We start from the raw sequence: 21,958 nt of genomic DNA, 5'->3' as shown, positions 1-21,958 counted from the left end.
GGAGGTCTTCTAAATTTTTTCCTGTGATAACTATATCAATTTTTAACTTTTGACATATATATATATAATTTTTATATTCTACTTATATCATGAATACTTCCTCATGTCATTAGAAATTATTCATAAGCATTACATTTGATATCTGCATAAGCTTTTATCCCATTGGATATAGTTTAAACATCCCTCTATTGTTAGACTTCTTTTAAGATTTTTTGTTTCTCTCAAATTTGTTGTACATGACTATCAACAGGTTTTATCTGTTTCATTAGGAGTTTGCTAAAAAAAATTGTTGATTTACCGATTCAGCAGTATAAATAGTCTCAGCTTTCCATATATGTTAGTGAATAAAGCATATTTGTATCACTAAAACTTTTAGAAAGAGTACTTTATTTAAGTTATATCTTATGCTAAATACATTTTTCTGTAGTGTGTTCCTATTGTAAATATAATGATACCTGAAATTGGATTTCCTAAGTTTTGAAATATGTTTTCTTTTAATAGTTTTTTAGGGTCATTATAAAAACTGAGTGTTAAAAAATTAAAAAGATGATTCAGATTACATCAATTTTTCAGTTTATTGTTACAGATTATTTTATATTCCGAGGAAATAAGTTTAATTCAAAATACTTTAAGAGAAGTATTTAACTATGAATGCTATTTTCCTAGTTGTTTGAGAGCCATACGAGTGCTTCAGAAGAATGGACATGTGCCCAGTGATCCATCTCTTTTTAAATCTTACGCAGAATATGGCCACTTTGTGGACATTAGAATAGCAGCTTTGGAAGCGGTGGTTGATTACACTAAAGGTAATGCTTTAGAAATATATGCTCATATCATTTTAGAAAGAATTGTTTACCATTTACTATTTAGTCATTAGGATTTTCATAGTATGTGCAATACAGACATCTTGATTTTTAATTCTTAACTCACTGATTTAGAATTTTTGGTAAATATAGAATTCATATAAGAATTTGTAAATGGGAGAAAAGAATAAAATTATAGATAAATACCTTTGGTCTTTCCAAGAAGTCTGTATATCATTCTGTAGCCTTAATTAACATGTTATTTCAAATTATATAAGGACTCAAGAAAGCATTTTGTACCTGTCATAAGTTTTCTCCGTGAGAGTCTAAGAAGAGCTAAAAGTTGGGGACTTGCCCCATGGTCCAGAGGCTGAGACCCCATGGTCCCAATGCAGGGGCCTGGCTTCCATCCCTGCTCAGGAAGCTGAATCTCACATGCTGCAGGGAGGACCCAGCACAGCCAATAAATAAATATTGGGGGGGCAGGGAAGAGGTATAAGTGGGAACTTCAGGAGAGGGGTTAAGCATGTCTTTGTGAAGCTGGAGAAAAAAGAAGGAAAAAAGTGAATAAGCGAATATTACATATTCAGAACATTTTCAGAAATACAGAGAGGAAAGTTGAGATGAAGGTATTTTTTTTTAATTGTCATAAAGAATAATAGATGGAAGAAAATAATAGATATATTACACCCTATTATCCAAGAAATAATAGGATACTTTGAAAGAGTGTAAATGAGACTGACCTAAGCTAGAATCTGATGAAATTTAAAATTTTAAGATTAAGGAAGTCTGTAAATTTCTAACTATTCCTAGAAGTGTCAGAACCCATTTATTGTACAAGGTAAAAGAATAATGTAGCCTATCAATTCTTCAGAGTATAAAAAATTCAAAAGACAGCACAGGCCAACATAATGTTTAGGGAAAGTTATGATCTAAGATTCTCTGCTTTTTTAATTTGTTGTTCATGTATCCTTGAAGACTTAGAAGACCATCTCCTATATGTAATATTTTTAAAAACTAAAATTCCTGGAATTCCTCAGTGATCCAGTGGTCCCCATTCATGCTTTCAATGCATGGGGCACAGGTTCAACCTCTGGTTGGGGAAGTTCTGCATGCCATGGAGTGCTGAAAAATTTTTTTCCCAAAGATAATTTTCAGCTGATCTGGAGGTGAACCAAAGTAATAACTCAAGATTGATGAAAGTGTGATATGAAATTCACAGTGAAATGCCAGGCATCTGTGCCTGTAAAATAGAGAGCTAAGCTTAAATACTTGTTAACATATAAAATTTCATGCAAATTTCAAAACATAGTTCTTAAAAAATAATATGCAAAAATAAGAAATGTATAAATCTAAAGTTCCAGATTATACTAAAATGTGGGGAATAAAGAAGTTATGGTAATTTTGTATCTAACTGTGTGAAGAGAGGATTGCTTAAATTTTACATATTAAGTAGAAGAAAATACACTCAAATCCTTACATTTTTATGTAAATTTTATTAGGAATACTACTTCTCAAAAGAAATTGTAACAGGGTAAGAACAATATAGTGTGTGTCTTATATATGTTGACCCAAGTTTAACAAGGGCTGTCATTTGTTCTTCCTTTTTGTTGAGGGTTAAAATTTTCTTTCAAAGAATTCTGGTAAAGATAATGGTTTTTCATATATTTCTTAGCAAGAAAAAAATGTAATCCTGTGTCAGTTTTCAATTTTATTTTGACCTTTACCAATTTGTGAAATCTGGAAATTCTGAGATTCACTAAATAGGCCATTATTCCCAGCCAAGGTATACAAATAATGTTCACTGTCTCATAAAGAGGAAGTTTTCATGAATTAGTACTACCTGAAATCAAGTAGAATGTTAATATTATGATTTCCAAAAGAATGCTAAATTAGTAAGTATGATTTAATTGAAAGATGTTTAAAGGTGTACCATAAATCCAGTTCACTAGAAGAGGAAAAGGAAAATATTAGAAATTAAATTCTGGAAATAAAGGTTTTCAAATCATAAATATAGTAGTTTTTAAAAAGGTAAATGGAAATAGTGAATTTTTGTTAAAATTAATTATAATACTGGTTTTACAGCTGTTTTTATGTTGTATTGAAAAGTTAAGGCCGCTCTTCAATGAGAGAAACCACTTGGGCGGCAGCGTTTACTGTGTGATTTAATTAGTTACCACTGAATATCAAACTTCTGTGATTTGAGCATCTAGAAGCATAATTCTGTTTAAACACATTTCCGGTTAGAGTTATTCATCTCTGATATAGGGCTCTAATAAATTACAGTTTTGTTTTATGTTGTATTTGCCATTGATTTGAGCCTAAGTGGGAAATACGCTCTTGGTCCTGTTTTTTATGTTTTGACTGCATAGATAGCACAATACTTGTAAAATCTGCAAAGTAGCCTATTGCATTAAAAATGTAAGAAATTGCCTGCATCCTTCATTTCTGATTAGAAATCTGGCTAAGACAGAGTCCTAAATACTGTGTGAACTCCTTGTTTGTCACTTGTTTAGTTTGTTATAATTAACAGCAAATACATTTCCTTATTTTTATTTTCAGTGGACAGGAGTTATGAAGAATTGCAGTGGCTACTTAACATGATTCAGAATGACCCTGTACCCTATGTAAGGTTAGTTTTTTTGTGCTATAATATTTTGTTTTTATAAATCATGAAGTAAGTAATTTCAGAAAATTTTACATGGAGTTAAGTCTTAATTTTTGAAAATATAGGAGTACCTTATCCAGGTACTCATATTGTTTTTTATTTGGTTTGCCTTTGGAAAGAAAGATACTTTAAAAGGTATATTGTTATTAAGTTAATTCCCTGAATTTTACACATGATTTCTATTGTAATTTAAAGAAAAGCTTATGTAACCCTTTTCAATACACATGGGGAAATCCCTTATGTATCAAAAAAATCATAAAACTTCTTTATCAATTGATGCACTCTTATTTTAAAAGAGCAGTGTTTTGGTGTATCCCATTTGTTCCTTTTCTTACTCATATAAAATCCTAATTTTTAATAAACGGATTTACGATCAAAAAATGTAATACAACATTGTCAAAAATTCAGAAAATAAGGGAAAATAAAACTCCAGTCCTGATTTAGTAACTATTTTCATTTTTGTATTCTCTTCATTTTGTTCATATCTGCTGCTTTCTTTTGCAGAGTAGGATATTTATAGTGTATTTGAGCAGGATTAAAATTTTTTTACTATTTCTATCTTCCTTTCTTTACACCTAATAGACTCAAATTTGTGTTCATTTGTTGTAATAATTCAATTTCATAAAATGGAATTTGAAAGCTGGAAAATAATTTAGATTTTAGCCATTCCAACTAGAAATAAGAACGTAGACCTAGAAGCATTGTCTTGCTCGAGTTTGCACATCATTTGGCAGATATTTTCTTCTGGAAAGGCGTACAGATACACTGTGCAGATTTAACCTCACTGACATGCATCTGGATGTGAGGAACATGTAGGAGGTTCCAGCTCCCTAACGGAGAAAGCTTTGAGCAACAGTTATTTTTCAGGTTAGTTGTGGTAGGCTCCTGGTTAAGTCACCTTGCATATTTCAGTGTTTTAAGCGATGCTTATTAAAAAATATTCTTTGTACAGAGTTTTGCTGTTTTTATTTCATGGTTCTTGATCTGTGATCTGAATTGTATTTTAAATAATTTGTCCTTGGATTGATGTGTATACGAAGGATCAGGTTGACGTGGACAAAAATCTCATAATCACCCATTCTGAGGTACCTATTTACATGAAAGAGCGTCATCAGGAAGCCAGCCTTGTCTGTTCTCTGGTAGAGCTCACACATTAGAAAGTTTAAAAGATGCTCCTGATAGCAAGTAGGGACAGAAATTATAAACATAGCTTATCATGTGTTCATTTATGTTTTCAATTCACATCAAGAACTAACATTAAGGCACATACTTCTGAGATATCAAAACTGCATTCTGAAGACCATTTTATATAATATTTGAAGTTATATTTCTCACTTGGATACTATACAATCTGATTGCTTTTGAAATGTTGTGGAGTTTTTAATATTCAAGTTTCAAGAACATTTATTTATACTGTGAGCTGAAAATCTATTTAAAGATATATTCATGATTATATTTGACATGTTTACTTCATAATTGATACAGTTTATTTATATCACCAATAGGGAACCTCTTAGGCTTTACTTCATATCATCTAGCTCATAGTTACATTTAAAAAAATTCAGCACGTCTTTAAAAAGCTTTAATAGCAGTGAATGATTACAGGATAGGAGTGTTATCACATTAACGGTATTGTATGTGTGTTATTTGGTGTCTTGGGACATCAGTTGCTATATTTCTTGTGGGTGTTTTTCCCCTTCTGGTTTTTATACTCTGAATAGAAACTTTGTCCTTTTCTCTGTCATCATTGCCTTCTCTTTTCCTCCCTCCTTTCCTGTCTATCTCTATTTAGGTATAATTGACAGTTTCAGGCGTATAGCATATTGATTCTCTATTTGTATATTTTGAAAAATGATCACCATCATAAGTTTGGTTAACATCCATTACCATACATAATTGCAAGTATTTTTTCTTACAAGAACTTTCAAGATCTGTTCTCTTAGCATCTTTCAAATATGCAACACAGTGTTACTAACTATAGTCACCATACTATACATTATCCCCCCATGACTTATTTTATAAGATAAGGGAAGATTTGTACCCTTTGACCCCATTTACCCATGTCACCCCACCCCCACCCCCGCCTCTGACAACCTTCAATCTGTTCTATTATTTAAACTCATGGAGTAACCATCATATAGAACTGCTGTATTCTGCTGTAATTGGATAGGATTCTTAGTCTTAAAGATAGGCAGACATTTCTATTTCTGCTATTTCTGTCTCTCTTAACATCAGTGACATTCCTTTCTTCTGCCTCAAATATAGCATTTTATTTTCATGGCTTTTGGTTGATTTTTAAGCTCCTAATAGTAAAATGGCCTTTAATAAGAACTAATTCTTTTAAAGAATACAGATTTTTAAAATTTCTTTCTTTTAACATTAAAAATTTTTTCTTTGTTATTATATATATCAGGGTTACTGATTTAGATAGATCACTAGAGTTAGATAAAGCTCTGCAGAATTTGGGGGCTGAAACCTTAAAATTTGGAGGAAAAGAAACAAATTACTTATGATTACCCCTTTATGCTTTAGAGCTAAGTTTGAACATCATTTCTCTAAGGATACTTTCCTGATTCTCTGCTCTAGGTTAGGTTCATCAAGTAATAGTTGTCCATAAAATCCTACAGTTGTTCCCTTACCTAAGTATATGCATATTACCCATGTATATAAATATTAATTTTATAGTTCAATTTTTTTTTTTTAGTAAAAAAAAATTCCCCCATGGGAACATAAATTTTAAAAAGACAAAGACTGTGTCATTTGCCACTGCATTTAGTATGATGCTTTGTATATGGTTAATTAAATATGTGTTAAGCAAGTGGTTGTTATGTATATTATATATTTTATTATATATGTATTATTATATATTTTCCCCTTCACATATATGTTTAACTTAATTCATATGTTAAAGAAAAGTGATTTTATCTCTGTAGTGACAACTGTATGTAGAAAAAAACTTCAAGCTGTTGAATTATTTTTAAATGTTTGAGAAAGTTCTTAGTCTAAGAAGAGAGGTGATAAAATAAGATGGAGAAACTTGAGATCATTTGCAAATGTTTTTATTTCATAGCTAGCAAAAATTTAATTCTTCCTTGTCTTTCAGACATAAAATTCTAAATATGTTGACTAAAAACCCACCCTTTACTAAGAGCATGGAGTCTCCCTTATGCAATGAAGCTTTGGTAGATCAACTTTGGAAACTTATGAATTCTGGTAAGAGAGCAGTGGCTTTTTTTTTTTTTTTTTTTTTTTAAGGAGACTACTTACCGTAATACTTACCTTCACAGTGGTGGCTGCGATAACATTTGCTAAGGGCATAGCCACTCACTTTGCCCCACAGGGTAGTTGAGGAAACAAAACTACTAATTTAGTGAAAGTGTCTCAGATGTTTAAAGAGCTGTAAACATGAACTTGCACAGTATTACACTTGTTTTTATTTCAGAAGGTTACAGAGGGTTGAAAAATAAGTCTTCTTTCTCTTTCCGCTAGTCCTCCTAGTGGCCTTTCCCAGAGGTAACCAATTCCTTACGTATGCTTTTCAGGGCGGTATATAATGTTAGAATTCTGCACCTTGGAGGTCATGGTATCTCATCATCACAGTTTTAATTTACATTATCTGAGCGAAGTCAGGAGGCAGTCAGTGCTCCCAGGCATGAGCTCTGAAATCAGTTTGCTGAGGATTAAACCTCAGCTGAATGACTTGCTCTCAGTGTGATTTGTCTAAGCCTATGATTTTCTCATTTTTAAACTAGAGTTATGATGATAGCTATTTCTGCAAACTGAAAATTAAATGAGTTATTATTTGTAAAATGCAGTAACTAGTTCATATTAAGTGCTCAGAAAGGTTGTTACACTAACATACTGATGATATTATGTTGAGTACTTCTCATATATGTGAGCTATCTGTAGTTCCTGTTTTGTAAATTGTTCATATTCTCTAACATTTTTGTTTAATTGAATTGCTTATCTTTTCCTGTAGGGTTGTAACTATAATATATATGTAAAGAAAATTTGCCTTATGTCTCCGATATGTCGAAATTGTAATATTGGTTTTGATTTAAAATTCAATCTAAAGCTAGACTGAAAGTGTTTGGCTTAGAGATGAGTTGCTACAGACAGATGGAGAGGGAGCAGTGGGTATTCATTGTAATAAATATGTCACTTTACCTTCTCTCTAAAGTATTGGAAGATAACTTGTTTGCCTATCTCAGTAGTGACTGCTTCACTGAATCCCACCTAAATAACAAGTTCTGATTCTTTTTCAAAAATTATTTAATTTACTAACATTGAAATGTTAAGCAGTTGTATGACTTCTGTCCCTCAGTTTCATAATCATAGTACAATACCCCCAAGTAAAGGCACCATAGTAGATATTTGATCGAAATATAATAAAATTGAAAATAAAATGGCCCTTGTCCTCAAAATCTTTACAAAATAGCACATAACCCAGTTTATATCAATATTGCCAAATTATTATTCTCATGTTTTCCCTAGTACCTAGAAGAATGATTGCTGGTGTTTACATGATGTTCTATATTTTGCTGCTTGTGGTTACCTAAAAGGATGTTATGATTACTGTCATTTAGATCCAAGAAATGAGCACACAAGTTCATGAATTTGTAAAGGATCATTCAGCAGTTAATATGTGGCATGAACTGTACTGTGTTGAATATATTCTTAGCAAGAATGCGTGATTCCATGATTGTGATGGAGTACAACTTCACAGAAAGTCATAATGAAGTACGAAGAAGTTGCATATCACTTCTTAGGGAAGATTTCATGGGCAAAATAAATGTGTGTTTAAGATTAATGGGACAATCTCTATTAAAATGTTTGAACTCCATTGGAAGATTGTGGTTGTACAAATTGAAGCTCTGATTGATGTTTAGTATTTATTTTTGTTAGTGTTGAAAATAAAGTACAGTTACTGCTTCGGTTTGGAATTATCTGTGCTAATAATCTAAACAGAACAGATCAGTGAAGCCATCGGCATAAACAGTTTTTACTCTTGTTCTTCAGATCTATAAATAAATGGGAACAGAACAATATGAACAGTGGGAGTGGCTCAAATAATTGAGAAGGTTTTTGGTTTTCTCTTTTTCATGTTTTTGGAGAACATTGGGCATTAGACAGGGAAGATTGATTAGAGGATTGTCTGAGACAGTTCCTGGTTTTCACCCTGAGCTGCAGCATTCTGAAGGCTTATTTAATCTGCCAGCTGTCCCTCCCAACTCAGCCACGTAAATGGCAAGAACACTCATATCTGCCACCCCCACGCCAAGAAAGGAGTCGTAATCCTTTCCCCTCAGGTAGCAGTGCTGACCTTGTGTTCTCATTTGCAGTTTTGCTTTGGGACCAGCCCTGCCTCCCAGTCAGAAAGGCAGTGCTCAGGGCTGATGGTCTCTGCTCAAATCAGAAAGTATCTGAAGACAAATCCCTCAGATGACAAATCTGACTTAGAAAAGATCATTCCTTCATTATCTGAGGTGGTTGCTTTAAAGCTGATCAAGGCCATTTTCAGGGCATTTTTCTTTTCCTTGGTTGTGCTTGGAAATCTTGATTCCCTGACAAGGGTTTGAGCCCATGGCCCCTGCAGTGGAAGCTTAGAGTCCTAGCCACTGGACTGCCAGGGAAGCCCCAAGGACATTTTGCAGTAAACTCGTCTCTCCCTATCGATGACGGACACTGAGAGTGTGTACAGTTAGGCCCCACAAGCATGACTGCCGTGTGGTTGGTTCTGTCCTGATCTTCCTGTCCATCTTTTCTGACTCTGCCACTTAATGCCACTGGAAAGTGACATCCATTTTAAGATTTTATTCCATGGTTTTGAAATACAGTGTTCTCATTTTTTTTCTGTTTTATCATTTTAGCAGAAGCACCGCTTATTTTTTAGCTCTATCCTATCGACCTTAAGTTGTAATATTTATAACTTAGGTTTTTGAGGAGGGGGAAGACAGTCAAGGTCCTCTCTTAAGAATAGAATAATGCTGCTTCCTCTATCCAGATTGAAGGCCTGCTGAAACCTTTACCAATCCAAACCCAAAGCCCACACAGAAATACCAAGTAGCAGCACGCCTGCTCTGGGGACTGGGGACTTCAGCAGCCTTCATGGCCTGTGCTGCCTCGTGGTCCTTAGCGGACCTTCAGGACACAGGACACCCCAGCTCACCAAAATATACATTTCCCACCTGCTTCTTAAAGCTGAGATAATGCTTTTAAAAAAAACTTTTTAAGAGTCCATACTCAGCTGCCTGACTGGTTTTGATGTTACCTACATTATGTAAAGATTGCAGAATCATTATTTGCAGCTGACAGAATTGGGCAATACTCACCTTCAGGGTTTAGTCTTATTCCAGTTGTAAATGCACCCTGAGCCCTTCTGGTTTCTTTACTGACAGAGTGTCTGAGATGGCGTCTTTTCCTGCCCTACCCGAGTGGTAGACATGGAGGGCTCGCTGTTTCGGCAACCTTCATTCCATTCTTTAGAGGGCTGAGTCCCTCCAGCCTCTGTGATGAAGGTCCAGGAGTCCGATCCCTGTCCTCTGTGGAGCCTTTCCATGTGTGAAAAGCATTGAGGAGGAGAGTAACGAGGGCCCCCAAAACATTGGGCAGTTTCAGTCCATTAAAGTGTCCAGGTATGGATATTCCAGAGAAGGAAATGGATTTCCAGTGTAAAATCCTTACCTTCACTCTGTACTGTTCCCATTTCTGCTTTCTCTGTAGTTTTTATGATACAAAAACTCACACTTCTCAGAGCTCCTGCTGCTTCCTCTTGCTTCCAGCAGTATCGTGTATCTGTTGTTCCCTTACCACGTAGTAGCAAAATTGAAGATGTCTCAAGACTGACAGGTGTTTCATGATGCGCAAAGTGCCTAATACAGAGCAGTAGATGTAGTATGAACTCTGTAAAATTGTAATCCTCTGACAGTTGAAAATCCATGTGGATTTTCTTTGCATATAGTTCATATAACACTTACTTACCTGTTCCAGTTGTTGTTTATTTGCTAAATCACGTCCGACTGTTTTGCCATCTCACAGACTATAGCCCGCCAGGCTCCTCTTTCCATGGGACTTTCCAGGCAAGAGTACTGGAGTAGGTTGCCATTTCCTTCTCCAGGGGATCTTCCTGACCCAGGGTCTGTTAAAGTATATCTCATCAAAATCATTACTTGAGTGCATTTTATTTACTTACTGTAATATTTGTTGTTGAAAACCCACAAAACTTAATATTATTAACTGTCCTGAATTTACTGTAACAATGTCTTTCCTTTTTGTTCCTCTTTTTTAAAACATTGTGGTACTCTTCTGAAACCCTAGTTCTTGGCCAAAATTATGTATGTGGTTTATTTTTCTTGTCTCGAAGAATATTTCTTCTCACCTGTTGTAAATTTTAAATTCTGGCTAGAAACCGCAGTCATTGTCTAACCCTTGGTGATAATCTCATCTTGGCAGTTCTCTGTGGTGGCAGTGTCTACCTGGAATGTCCCACTGGGGGAATGAAAGGAAAGTGGGAAGAGTTCTGACGTTACCGTGCTCTGGTCTGCCATTGTTGTGGGTTGAGGTATACTCTGAGACCACAACCCTAATTTCGGAGGTGAAAACACGGATCCTCATCAGAGAAGCTGAGACATCTCTTAGCCGCCTTAGACTGAGTTTCTGCAGATGCAGCTTTCCTCTGGCCAATACGTGTTACATACAGCCTGTTGCCATCTCAGCGGTTTGCTGCTTTTTTTTTTTTTTTTAAACATTCCTAATAGAACAGCACAAATATGTAGGTATTGAGCAAGCACTTCTTCTACAATAAAACTAAGGTTAGAATTGTGTTAATTCAAATAGTTGTAGGGTTTCTTACCATATTTAAAATCTGAAAGTAGTAAATCTGAGCATTAGAATTTGTCTCCAGTGGCAGGGTTCAGTAGGGTTCGTGAAGGCTCTTGGTGTGCCACCTGCCTGACATGCTGTTAAAGAAGAGAATCGGGCCAGGTGGACAGAGAATGCTGTGGACCAGTTCTGACTCTTTGTGACCCCAGGGACTGTAGCCCACCAGGCTTCTCTGTCCATGGGACTCTCCAGGCCAGAATACTGGATTGGGTTGCCATTCCCTTCTCCAGGGAATCTTCCCAACCCAGGGATCGAACCCAGGTCTCCTGAATTGCAGGCAGATTCTTTATCATCTGAGCCACCAGGAAAGCCCAGTATAAGTCTAATACTCCAAGAATAGTAGTTTTTTTTTTTTCTGGCTTTAAATCTTCCTTTTAATTCTTCCTCCTCGGTTAACTGCTCCACATCCATTCATTCCCTGTTCCCTCTGTCCGATTTTCTTCTTTAATGGCATGTTGGGGAGACGGCACACCAAGAGCCTCGTGAACCCCACCCCAGAAACAAATCTGAATGCTCAAATTTATTACTTTCAGATTTTAAATATGGCAGGTGTCTAATTTTTATTTCGTAGGAGAATGGATTAGGTTTTTCAGTGTTAAGGTGCATTGTTTCCTTAGAACATTCGTGGTTTCTGCCACAGTGTGTGGGTACCTGGTGTCAGCGTAGGAAGCATCTTTACAGTAGAGGGCTTGCCCTTGGGGCCCAGGTCAGTAGGCGGCTCCTCTAGCCGTCCTGATCCTCTCTTCCCTTGCCTTTGTGCAGGCTCTGGGCGTGTGGAGATGTGCGGGTGAACATGCACTCTGACCTGTTGTCCTGTCGCTTGCCCCCTAGGCGCGGCACACGACTGGAGGCTGCGGTGTGGCGCTGTGGACTTGTACGTCACACTCTTTGGCCTCAGTAGACCTTCCTGCTTGCCCTTGCCAGAGCTTGGCTTGGTCCTTAATCTGAAAGAGAAAAAAGCTGTCTTGAATCCAACCATCATTCCAGAGGCCATAGCAGGCAACCAAGAAGCTGCAGTGAATCCAAGTAGTCACGCACAGCTAGTTGGATTCCAGAACCCTGTAAGAATCACACGTGATATGGAAAAAGTATCAATAGTTTTATTATTTAGAGCTCCGAAGAAGAGAATTGTTTCTTTAGAACTAGTGGATTTTAGATCCACTAACAGCTTCTCGCACCATTTTAAAAAAGTGCTGGCTGGCATTGTCTTAGCACTTTGCAGTTTCTGAAGTGCTTCTGACAGCGGTGTGATGGCGACGCGACTGGTGCTGAGAGGCCAGCCCACTTACTCCTCTGGGATGGCAGTGACTTTCTGCACCTGAGTGTAAAATGTCTCCTCTGAGTAGGAGAAAATTGAACATTTAACCAGTTACATATTAACTGAACTTGTCTGTACACTGTAACGGCAGGCTGTTTTGAACACAGGACCTTGACTTTTCTCTTTTTTTGCTACTTTGCATTAATAGCATCATTCCAAACCTATGAAAAGTGCCTGACAATTGCTTATTGAATCATTAGTAAATAATTAGGTAATAATGAATGGTCTGGTGAACATGTAATCTGCTGGTTGGGGGAGGAGAAATGTATTATGTTTTTTTTAGTTTATGTATATGTGTATGTATTTGCTTTTACAAGAACTTTTATTTCCAACTATGCATTGTGAAATTATGAGACTTTATTGTAGAAAGACCTTCAGGATCCATATCAATTATTTTACTGTAATTTAAAGAAAGTTTCCCAGAAGTGTCTTGCTCATTGATGACACAAGATCCCCAGTGCTTCAAGCTTCATTTTTCACCAATATTTAGACCAGATTACTTGCCTGGCAATACCCTACTGGTGTTTTGACACTTTAAAACTTATATTTCTCTTTATGCTAGTTAGTAATAGTCATTTAAAAGAGATTATTCACCTAGATTTTCTGAAATATAATCATACTTATTTGTTGTAAATTTAAGATGTATCCTAGAGTTCGGGTTATGAAGAAGTAAGACAAATCTTTTCATAGGAAAAAAAAAAGTCTCATTAAAGAGCTCTTTTATATCTGACTATTTATAAGCCAGTGGAAATGAATATGTTTATAATTCTTGTCCATATATGTTGATTTATCCACTTCCATACTTGGAGTCTTCAGGATAAGAGGAGAAAATGACACCAAAAGGTATATGCTTTGGGGAAAGTTTTAAAAGTTCCCTTTAATATCTCCCTTCTCCTCCCAGAAAGACCAGCAGATAGGAGAGGGTGAGGTTCGTCTCCAGCCCATTGCTGATAACTTTGAGGCACTGGGCCTGTTCTAATCTGCATGGTTGCTGTAGGTCTTAGTTTTCAGCTATAACGTGAGCTACTTGTCTTCAGGAATCTAATTTTGATCTTGAATATTGCCACAGGAAGATGATCACCTTGCCAAGGAAGCCTCATGTAATATGTCAGCTCATCAGCAGGGAGTGAAGAGGAAGGCTGACACACCACTGGGGTCCCCACTAGAGCCTGGTCAAATACTGGAGAAGAATGAGGATAGCAGTAAAGTCAGACTCAAAATCAGAGTAAGACATGCAGGCTCCACCTGTGTGAGCAGCGTAGGGCGCTCACCTGCCTGGTACCTCGTGACCACTCACCGTGGTCTTCCCTCAGCAGGACAGATGGGGCAGCCCCACCCATCAGAGGACGCCAGTGTCCGTCTCAGACACTCCAGCGACGCTCAGACTTCCGTTCCCACACGCCGCTTCTGTCTGTGTGCACCACCCACACAGCTCTCTGCTGCTCGCCACGCGTGGGGCAGACCCCAGCCGCTGTCACACACAGTAGCTCCCAGGGAGCTGCTTCTGGAGGCTGGGCCACATCATCTTCTCTTTCTCTTAATGCTTTTTGAGAAGAGGACTACTTTTCCTTTTAAATGTTTTGGGGCTATATCCTGTGGCTTTTCTGCTACCTTTCCTGAGAGCAAAAGTCCAGGCATAAAATGATATAATGGCTTCTTTCTTCCTTTGTTTTGTTTGTCTTACAGTTTTCAAGTTCTCAAGACGAGGAAGAGATTGATATGGATACTGTTCATGATAGCCAGGCATTCATTTCCCATCATTTAAACATGCTTGAAAGGCCGTCAACTCCAGGTGAGACGGTGTCCTGCACCCACTGGGGTGATGGGGAGTTCGCGTGATATCAGTGTTGGAAGGTGTGTTGCTTTACTGGCAAGAGAATAGCTATAAAATTTAGAGTTAGCCAGTATAGAATACTAGATTGTATCAGATAACACATATCGGCAAAGGAATAAATTTTTTTAAAGTATTTCTTTTGATTTTTTACTTTGTTTTGGTTCTTTTTAAATATTTGGCTTAGTTCTAGATTTGTTTTTTCAAAAATCCATTCATCAGATTCCTTCCAGTAGCTTTAATCTCTGGTTTTTGTTTCTTTGTTTTTTGAAGTTTAGACTTAACCTCGAAATATAAATAAGAGGTCTGTTTTTTTTAAATAATGTAACTATAATTATATATAAAACTTCCTGACTACAACTAATGCAGCCCGTAACGCAACTACTTTCTCTTCTTGACTGCTTGTTCCATGTAATATGTCATGTTATAGATTTTTAAATACACCTCTCAAACATCGTAATCTTTTCCATTGAAAATATTACCTGAGACAGTATTGAGTTGATAAACTTTAATTTACCTTATTATTTCCCTGTGGGCAGGCATTTGTTTCTGATTTTAATTTTATGCAAGTAATTCTCTCTGAGTGTCTTCATACAGAAGCTTCTGTTTCTTTTTTTGTCAAATTCTTAGGATAAATCCCTTAAAATATATTTTTGGTAAAAAGATTAATTTTAGCTTTATTTTAAGATACTTATCTTTAGAAGATTTTCATACTCTTGGTGTTACTGCCATAATGCTTTTTGAAGAGATTATGCCTAGTTCATATGATCCACAGTTTTCAGAAGTAAAGCTTTGGTGTGACTTGCTTGTAGTTGTGAAATACAGTAATAAGCAGGTCTTGGTGACCCTGCCCCCCTACCCGTAATCTGTGCAGCGTCCCCGTTCTGCGGCCGTTCTCACTGCGCTTCCCTCCCGATTCTGTCCACCTCTCTGCCTTGCAAGTGATCGGTGTCTCAGCTGTTGTTTCTTCAGCATTCTGTTGCTTTTCTTTACAGTGTGCCACACAGATACATGATCTTTATGTTTACTTTGCCTTTAGTGTTTGAATTATGTGAAAACTGTGTGATACTCAGTATGACTTGGCTTTTTTTCACTCAGCGTTATGCTGCTGAAATTCACCTGTGTTGATAAAGACGTAATTCATCAGTATTTATTATCCTGCTTTGTACTTCATATACTGTTTTATTGTCATTGTGATAACTTAAAGGATACGTAACTATAATTACCATTTAAAATGCTTATTTATTATGATTATCATAATTCAAGTTTATATTTCTTTAATTATGAATATGACTTTTTTTTGTTGTTGTCAGGAGTAGGTACTATTCCTGTTTCTTTTTACTGAAAAATCCTACTTAAAATTCATGCTCGATGTGGTTATCTTTCATGATCTTTGTGTTTGAGTGGGGTTTTTTTTAAACATGTTATATTTGCGCACCTCTCCCATACCCACCTTGGTATGCTTTTTGTTTGGCTTTTTGTTTAGTTTTGTTTGTAAGATCTAAATTACTTTTTACTATCTAGTAATCTGGGATGAACTAGTAGAATTTGAGAATTGGCATCAAAGAGAATATGAACCTAATTATATTTGAAAACTGAAAGGTCATGAATTCTTTGGCTTTCATAATCATAAGCAATCTTAACAATTATTTTTCTATTCTGTCCATTTTATGGATAAGTAAGTTTAAGCAGAGACATATGAAATAATTTGCCCTCAATGACACACCCAAGTAATAGCCACCTCAGTGCTAGATCCAAATCCTAGACTTTTCCATATGACAAATGAAAATGAGACACAAAGAAAGAAATGTCTTACCTGGACTGTGTATTTAACTTGTGGATGATTTGGCGTTAGAACCTGGGTCTCCTGGTACGACAGTGCTCTTCATGTTTTACCATTACAACGTTTCATGTTTTAAATATGTTTGTTCTGTAATCCCTAAATTATTTTGATCTGTTAGTTAAATATTGTAATGGAATTTATTAATAAATTTTGGGGAGAACAGCCATGCTTAACTGTATGCAAAGTTCCACATAAATAATAAAAAACATGACATGACATGGTTCTCCGCCAGAATATAGACTCCAGTTTATGTGTTCAGCAGTTCAGTCAGGTGAACTGTCTTTCTTGAATGTTTATTTTTCTCAGACTTAAGTATATTGGAACCATGACAAAGGATTAAATCAGATGGGATCTTCAGTGGTTTTAAAAAATAGTATTCTTTTTATCATTAGAGTTTTACTGTTGAACTGATACTGGTTTTAAGGTAGACTGTTTTCTTCTTTTGGGAAGTAAATAAATCCCCAGTTTTCCTCTTTTTGCATCTTAGGGCTCTCCAAATATCGGCCAGCTAACTCGCGATCTGCTCTGATGCCCCAGCACTCCGCAGGCTGTGACGGCACGCCCACCACGAAGCCCCAGTGGAATATGGAGCTCCCACGGAAGGGAGCAGGTAAAGTACTGTTACTGTCATTGTTGATATTTTGCTCAAGAATGAATCTATAAACTTCATAAAGTTTCTTTATCAATGTAAAGAATACATTAGAAACTATAGATCTGAGGACTTGCTTCTCATTATTATCTAACAGACTTCTTTTTTCAAATACAAGCTGCATATATATTTTTTTGAATTACTTTTGATTCATAGTGTTGTGTTAGCTTGAGAGACGTGCAGCACAGTGATTCTATTCCACATACATATGTTCTTTTTCAGATTATATGGGTTATTACAGAGGATTGAGTGTTGTTCACTGTGCTGTATATATAGTAGGTCCTTGCTGGCTACCTCTTTTCTGTATAATAGTGCGTCTGTGTTAATCCCAAGCTCCTAGTTTATGCCTTCCCCCATTTCCCCTGTGGTAACCACAGGTTTGTTTTCTATGTCTGTGGGTCTGTTTCTGTTCTGTAAATAAGTTCATTGGTGTGTATACATGTATAGCACATATAAAGAATGTCATATGATATTTGTCTTTCTCTGGCCTTCTCACTCAGTGTGATAATCTCTAGGGCCTCCATGTTGCTGCAGATGGCATTATTTTGTTCTTTTTTTATGGCTGAGTAATAGTCGATTGTAGTCCACATCTTTATCCATTCATTTGTCGCTGGATATTTAGGTTGCTTCCGTGTCTTGCCATTGTTGCTAATGAACACTGGAGTGCATGTATCTTTTGGAATTATGTTTTTCTGCAGATATATGCCCAGGAGTGGGATTGCTGAATCATATGGTAACTCTGTATTTAGTTTTCTAAGGAACGTCCATACTGTTCTCCATAGTAGTTCTACTAATTTATATTCTCATCAGTACTGTGGAAGGGTTCTTTTTTCTCCACACCCTCTCTAGCATTTAATGTATGTACACTTTTGATGATGGTTATTCCGACTGGAGTAGGGTGATAACCTCATTTTAGTTTTGATTTACATGTCTCTAATAATTAGTGATGTTGAGCATTGTTCGTGTGCCTGTTGGCCATCTGTATGTCTTTTTTGCACAGGTGTCTGTCTAGGTTTTATGCCCAGTTTTTTAATTGAATTGTTTGTTTTTTTTTGACACTGAGTTATGTGAGCTGTTTCTATATTTGGGAAATCAATCCCTTGTCAGTCACATAGTTTGCAAATATTGTCTCCCATTCTGTAGGTTGTTTCATTTGCTGTGCAAAAGCTTTTATTTTTAAGACCTATTTGTTTATTTTTGTTTTTATTTCCATTACTTGAGGAAAGGATACAGAAATATATAGCTGTGATTTATGTTATAGTGTTTTCTGTCTAGGATCATTCTGTTGTTTTCTTAGAGTTTTGTAGTATCTGGTCTTACATTTAGATCCTTAATCCATTTTGAGTTTGCTGTTGTATTTGGTGTTAGAGAATGGTTTAATTTCATTCTTTTATAGGGAGCTGCCCAGTTTTCTCAGCACCACTTATTGAAAAGACTATCTTTTCTCCATTGTATATTCTGGCCTCCTTTGTCATAGGTTAATTGACTATAGGCACAAGGGTTTATTTCTGGACTTTTATCCTGTTCCATTGATTTGTATTTCTGTCTTTGTGCCAGTACCATACTATTTTGTTTACTGTGGTTTTGGAGTATAGTCTGAAGTCACAGAGCCTGATTTCTCCAGCTTCATATTTCTTCCTTAAAATTGCTTTGACTTAAAGACTTTTTTTTTTCCTCTTTAAGAATTTTTTTTTTCATTTACTTTTATTAGTTGGAGGCTAATTACTTTACAATATTTTAAAGACTTTTAAATTACACTTTTTGCTATTTCAAAAGTAATATTCTCCTATTATATAAAACTTTGAAATCGTAGAAAAGAGGGGGGAAAAATTACCCCCTATTATGCTTTTTCAGCTCAGTTCAGTTCAGTCGCTCAGTCGTTTCCAACTCTTTGCAACCCCATGGACTGCAGCACGCCAGGCCTCCCTGTCCATCACAAACTCCCAAGAGTCTACCCAAACTCATGTCCATCGAATCAGTGATGCCATCCAACCATCTCATCCTCTGTCGTCCCCTTCTCTTCCCGCCTTCAATCTTTCCCAGCATCAGGGTCTTTTCAAATGAGTCAGCTCTTTGCATCAGGTGGCCAAAGTATTGGAGTTTCAGCTTCAACATCAGTCCTTCCAATGAACACCCAGGACTGATCTCCTTTTGGATGGACTGGTTGGATCTCTTTGCAGTCCAAGGGACTCTCAAGGGTCTTCTCCAACACCACATTTCAAAAGCATCAATTCTTCTGCACTCAGCTTTCTTCACAGTCCAATTCTCACATCCATACATGACCACTGGAAAAACCATAGCCTTGACTAGACAGACCTTTGTTGGCACAGTAGTGTCTCTGCTTTTTAATATGCTGTCTAGGTTGGTCATAACTTTCCTTCCAAGGAGTAAGCGTCTTTTAATTTCATGGCTGCAGTCACCATCTGCAGTGATTTTGGAGCCCAAAAAAATAAAGTCTGACACTGTTTCCACTGTTTCTCCATCTATTTGCCATGAAGTGATGGGACCAGATGCCATGATCTTAGTTTTCTGAATGTTGAGCTTTAAGCCAGCTTTTTCACTCTCCTCTTTCACTTTCATCAAGAGGCTCTTTAGTTCTTCACTTTCGGCCATAAGGGTGGTGTCATCTGCATATCTGAGGTTATTGATATTTCTCCCAGCAATCTTGATTCCAGCTTGTGCTTCCTCCAGCCCAGCGTTTCTCATGATGTACTCTGCATAGAAGTTAAATAAGCAGGGTGACAATATACAGCCTTGACGTACTCCTTTTACTGTTTGGAACCAGTCTGTTGTTCCATGTCCAGTTCTAACTGTTGCTTCCTGACCTGCATACAGGTTTCTCAAGAGGCCGGTCAGGTGGTCTGGTATGCCCAACTCTTTCAGAATTTTCCACAGTAATTGTGATCCACACAGTCAAAGGCTTTGGCATAGTCAATAAAGCAGAATAGATGTTTTTCTGGAACTCTTGCTTTTTCAATGATCGAGCAGATGTTGACAATTTGATCTCTGGTCCCTCTGCCTTTTCTAAATCCAGCTTGAACATCTAGAAGCTCACGGTTCACATACTGTTGAAGCCTGGCTTGGAATTTTGAGCATTACTTTACTAGCATGTGAAATGAGTGCAGTTGTGTGGTAGTTTTAGCATTCTTTGGGATTGCAGTGAAAACTGACCTTTTCCAGTCCTGTGGCCACTGCTGAGTTTTCCAAATTTGCTGGCATATTGACTGCAGCACTTTTCACAGCATCATCTTTGAGGATTTGAAATAGCTCAACTGGAATTCCATCACCTCCACTAGCTTTGTTCATAGTGATGCTTCCTAAGGCCCACTTGACTTCATGTTTGAGGATGTCTGGCTCTAGGTGAGTGATCACACCATCATGATTATCTGGGTCGTGAAGATCTTTTTTGCACAGTGCTTCTGTGTATCCTTGCCACCTCTTCTTAATATCTTCTGCTTTTGTTAGGTCCATACCATTTCCATCCTTTATTGTGCCCATCTTTGCATGAAATGTTCCCCTGGTATCTCTAATTTTCTTGAAGAGATCTCTAGTCTTTCCCATTCTGTTTTTTTTTTTTTTTTTTATCTTCCAGCTATGTTGATTTTATTTCTGTGGTTAAAAAAAGTCCCATTCTGTTTTTTTCCTCTATTTCTTTGCATTGATCACTAAGGAAGGCTTTCTTATCTCTCCTTGCTATTCTTTGGAACTCTGCATTCAAATGGGAATATCTTTCCTTTTCTCCTTTGCTTTTCGCTTCTCTTCTTTTCACAGCTATTTGTAAGACCTCCTCAGACAACCATTTTGCCTTGTTGCATTTCTTTCCCATGGGGATGGTCTTGATCCTTGTCTCTTGTACAATGTCATGAACCTCTTGTCCATAGTTCATCAGGCACTCTGTCCATCAGATCTAGTCCCTTAAATCTATTCCCCATTTCCACTGTATAGTCATAAGGGACTTGATTTAGGTCATACCTGAATGGTCTAGTGGTTTTCCCTGCTGCCTTCAATTTATGTCTGAATTTGGCAATAAGAAGTTCATGATCTGAGCCACAGTCAGCTCCTGGTCTTGTTTTTGCTGACTGTATAGAGCTTCTCCATCTTTGGCTGCAAAGAATATAATCAATCTGATTTCGGTGTTGACCATCTGGTGATGTCCATGTTTAGAGTCTTCTGTTGTGTTGTTGGAAGAGGGTGTTTGCTATAACTAGTGCATTCTTTTAGCAAAACTCTGTTAGCCTTTGCCCTGCTTCATTCTGTACTCCAAGGCCAAATTTGCCTGTTACCCCAGGTGTTTCTTGAGTTACTCCTTTTGCATTCCAGTCCCCTACAAAGAAAAGCATATCTTTTTTGGGTGTTAGTTCTAAAAGGTCTTGTAGGTCTTCATAGAACCATTCAACTTCAGCTTCTTCAGAGTTGCTGGTCGGGGCATAGACTTGGATTACAGTGATATTGAATAGTTTGCCTTGGAAACAAACAGAGATCATTCTATCATTTTTGAGATGGCATCTAAGTACTGCATTTCGGATTCTTTTGTTGACTATGATGGCTACTCCATTTCTTTTAAGGGATTCCTTCCCACAGTAGTAGATATAATGGTCATCTGAGTTAAATTCACCCATTCCAGTCTATTTTAGCTCACCAATTCCTGAAGTATCGACATTCACTCTTGCCATCTCCTGTTTGACCAGTTCCAATTTGCCTTGATTCATGGACCTAACGTTCCAGGTTCCTATGCAGTATTGCTCTTTACAGCATCAGACCTTGCTTCCATCACCAGTCACATCCACAACTGGGTGTTGTTTTTGCTTTGGCTCCATCCCTTCATTCTTTCTGGAGTTATTTCTCCACTGATCTCCAGTAGCATATTGGGCACCTCCTGACCTGAGGAGTTCATCTTTCAGGGTCCTATCTTTTTGCCTTTTCATACTGTTCATGGGGTTCTCAAGGCAGGAATACTGAAGTGGT

General features: G+C 36.9%; 1 protein-coding gene across 5 annotated transcripts in view; it reads left to right on the top strand.

Moving 5' to 3' along the window:
- TAF2 (TATA-box binding protein associated factor 2) overlaps positions 1-21,958 on the top strand; it is an 80,736-nt gene that overhangs the window by 45,618 nt on the left and 13,160 nt on the right. For 2 of the 5 annotated variants that reach the window (XM_061123860.1, XM_061123859.1), the window contains exons 20-26: positions 667-806; positions 3,366-3,435; positions 6,575-6,684; positions 12,184-12,413; positions 13,740-13,895; positions 14,357-14,462; positions 16,832-16,954. In XM_061123860.1, coding sequence (XP_060979843.1) covers positions 667-806; positions 3,366-3,435; positions 6,575-6,684; positions 12,184-12,413; positions 13,740-13,895; positions 14,357-14,462; positions 16,832-16,954 — 935 coding nt within the window. Of the gene's footprint in view, positions 1-666; positions 807-3,365; positions 3,436-6,574; positions 6,685-8,057; positions 8,403-12,183; positions 12,414-13,739; positions 13,896-14,356; positions 14,463-16,831; positions 16,955-21,958 lie in introns of those variants that run through there. The other 3 variants (XM_061123862.1, XM_061123861.1, XM_061123863.1) reach the window with 2 other exon arrangements.

The sequence above is a fragment of the Dama dama genome, chromosome 21 (genome assembly GCF_033118175.1).
Source record: "Dama dama isolate Ldn47 chromosome 21, ASM3311817v1, whole genome shotgun sequence".
NCBI lineage: Eukaryota > Metazoa > Chordata > Mammalia > Artiodactyla > Cervidae > Dama > Dama dama.
Note: the sequence above shows the minus strand (reverse complement) of the source record. Positions and strands in the feature narration are given on the sequence as shown.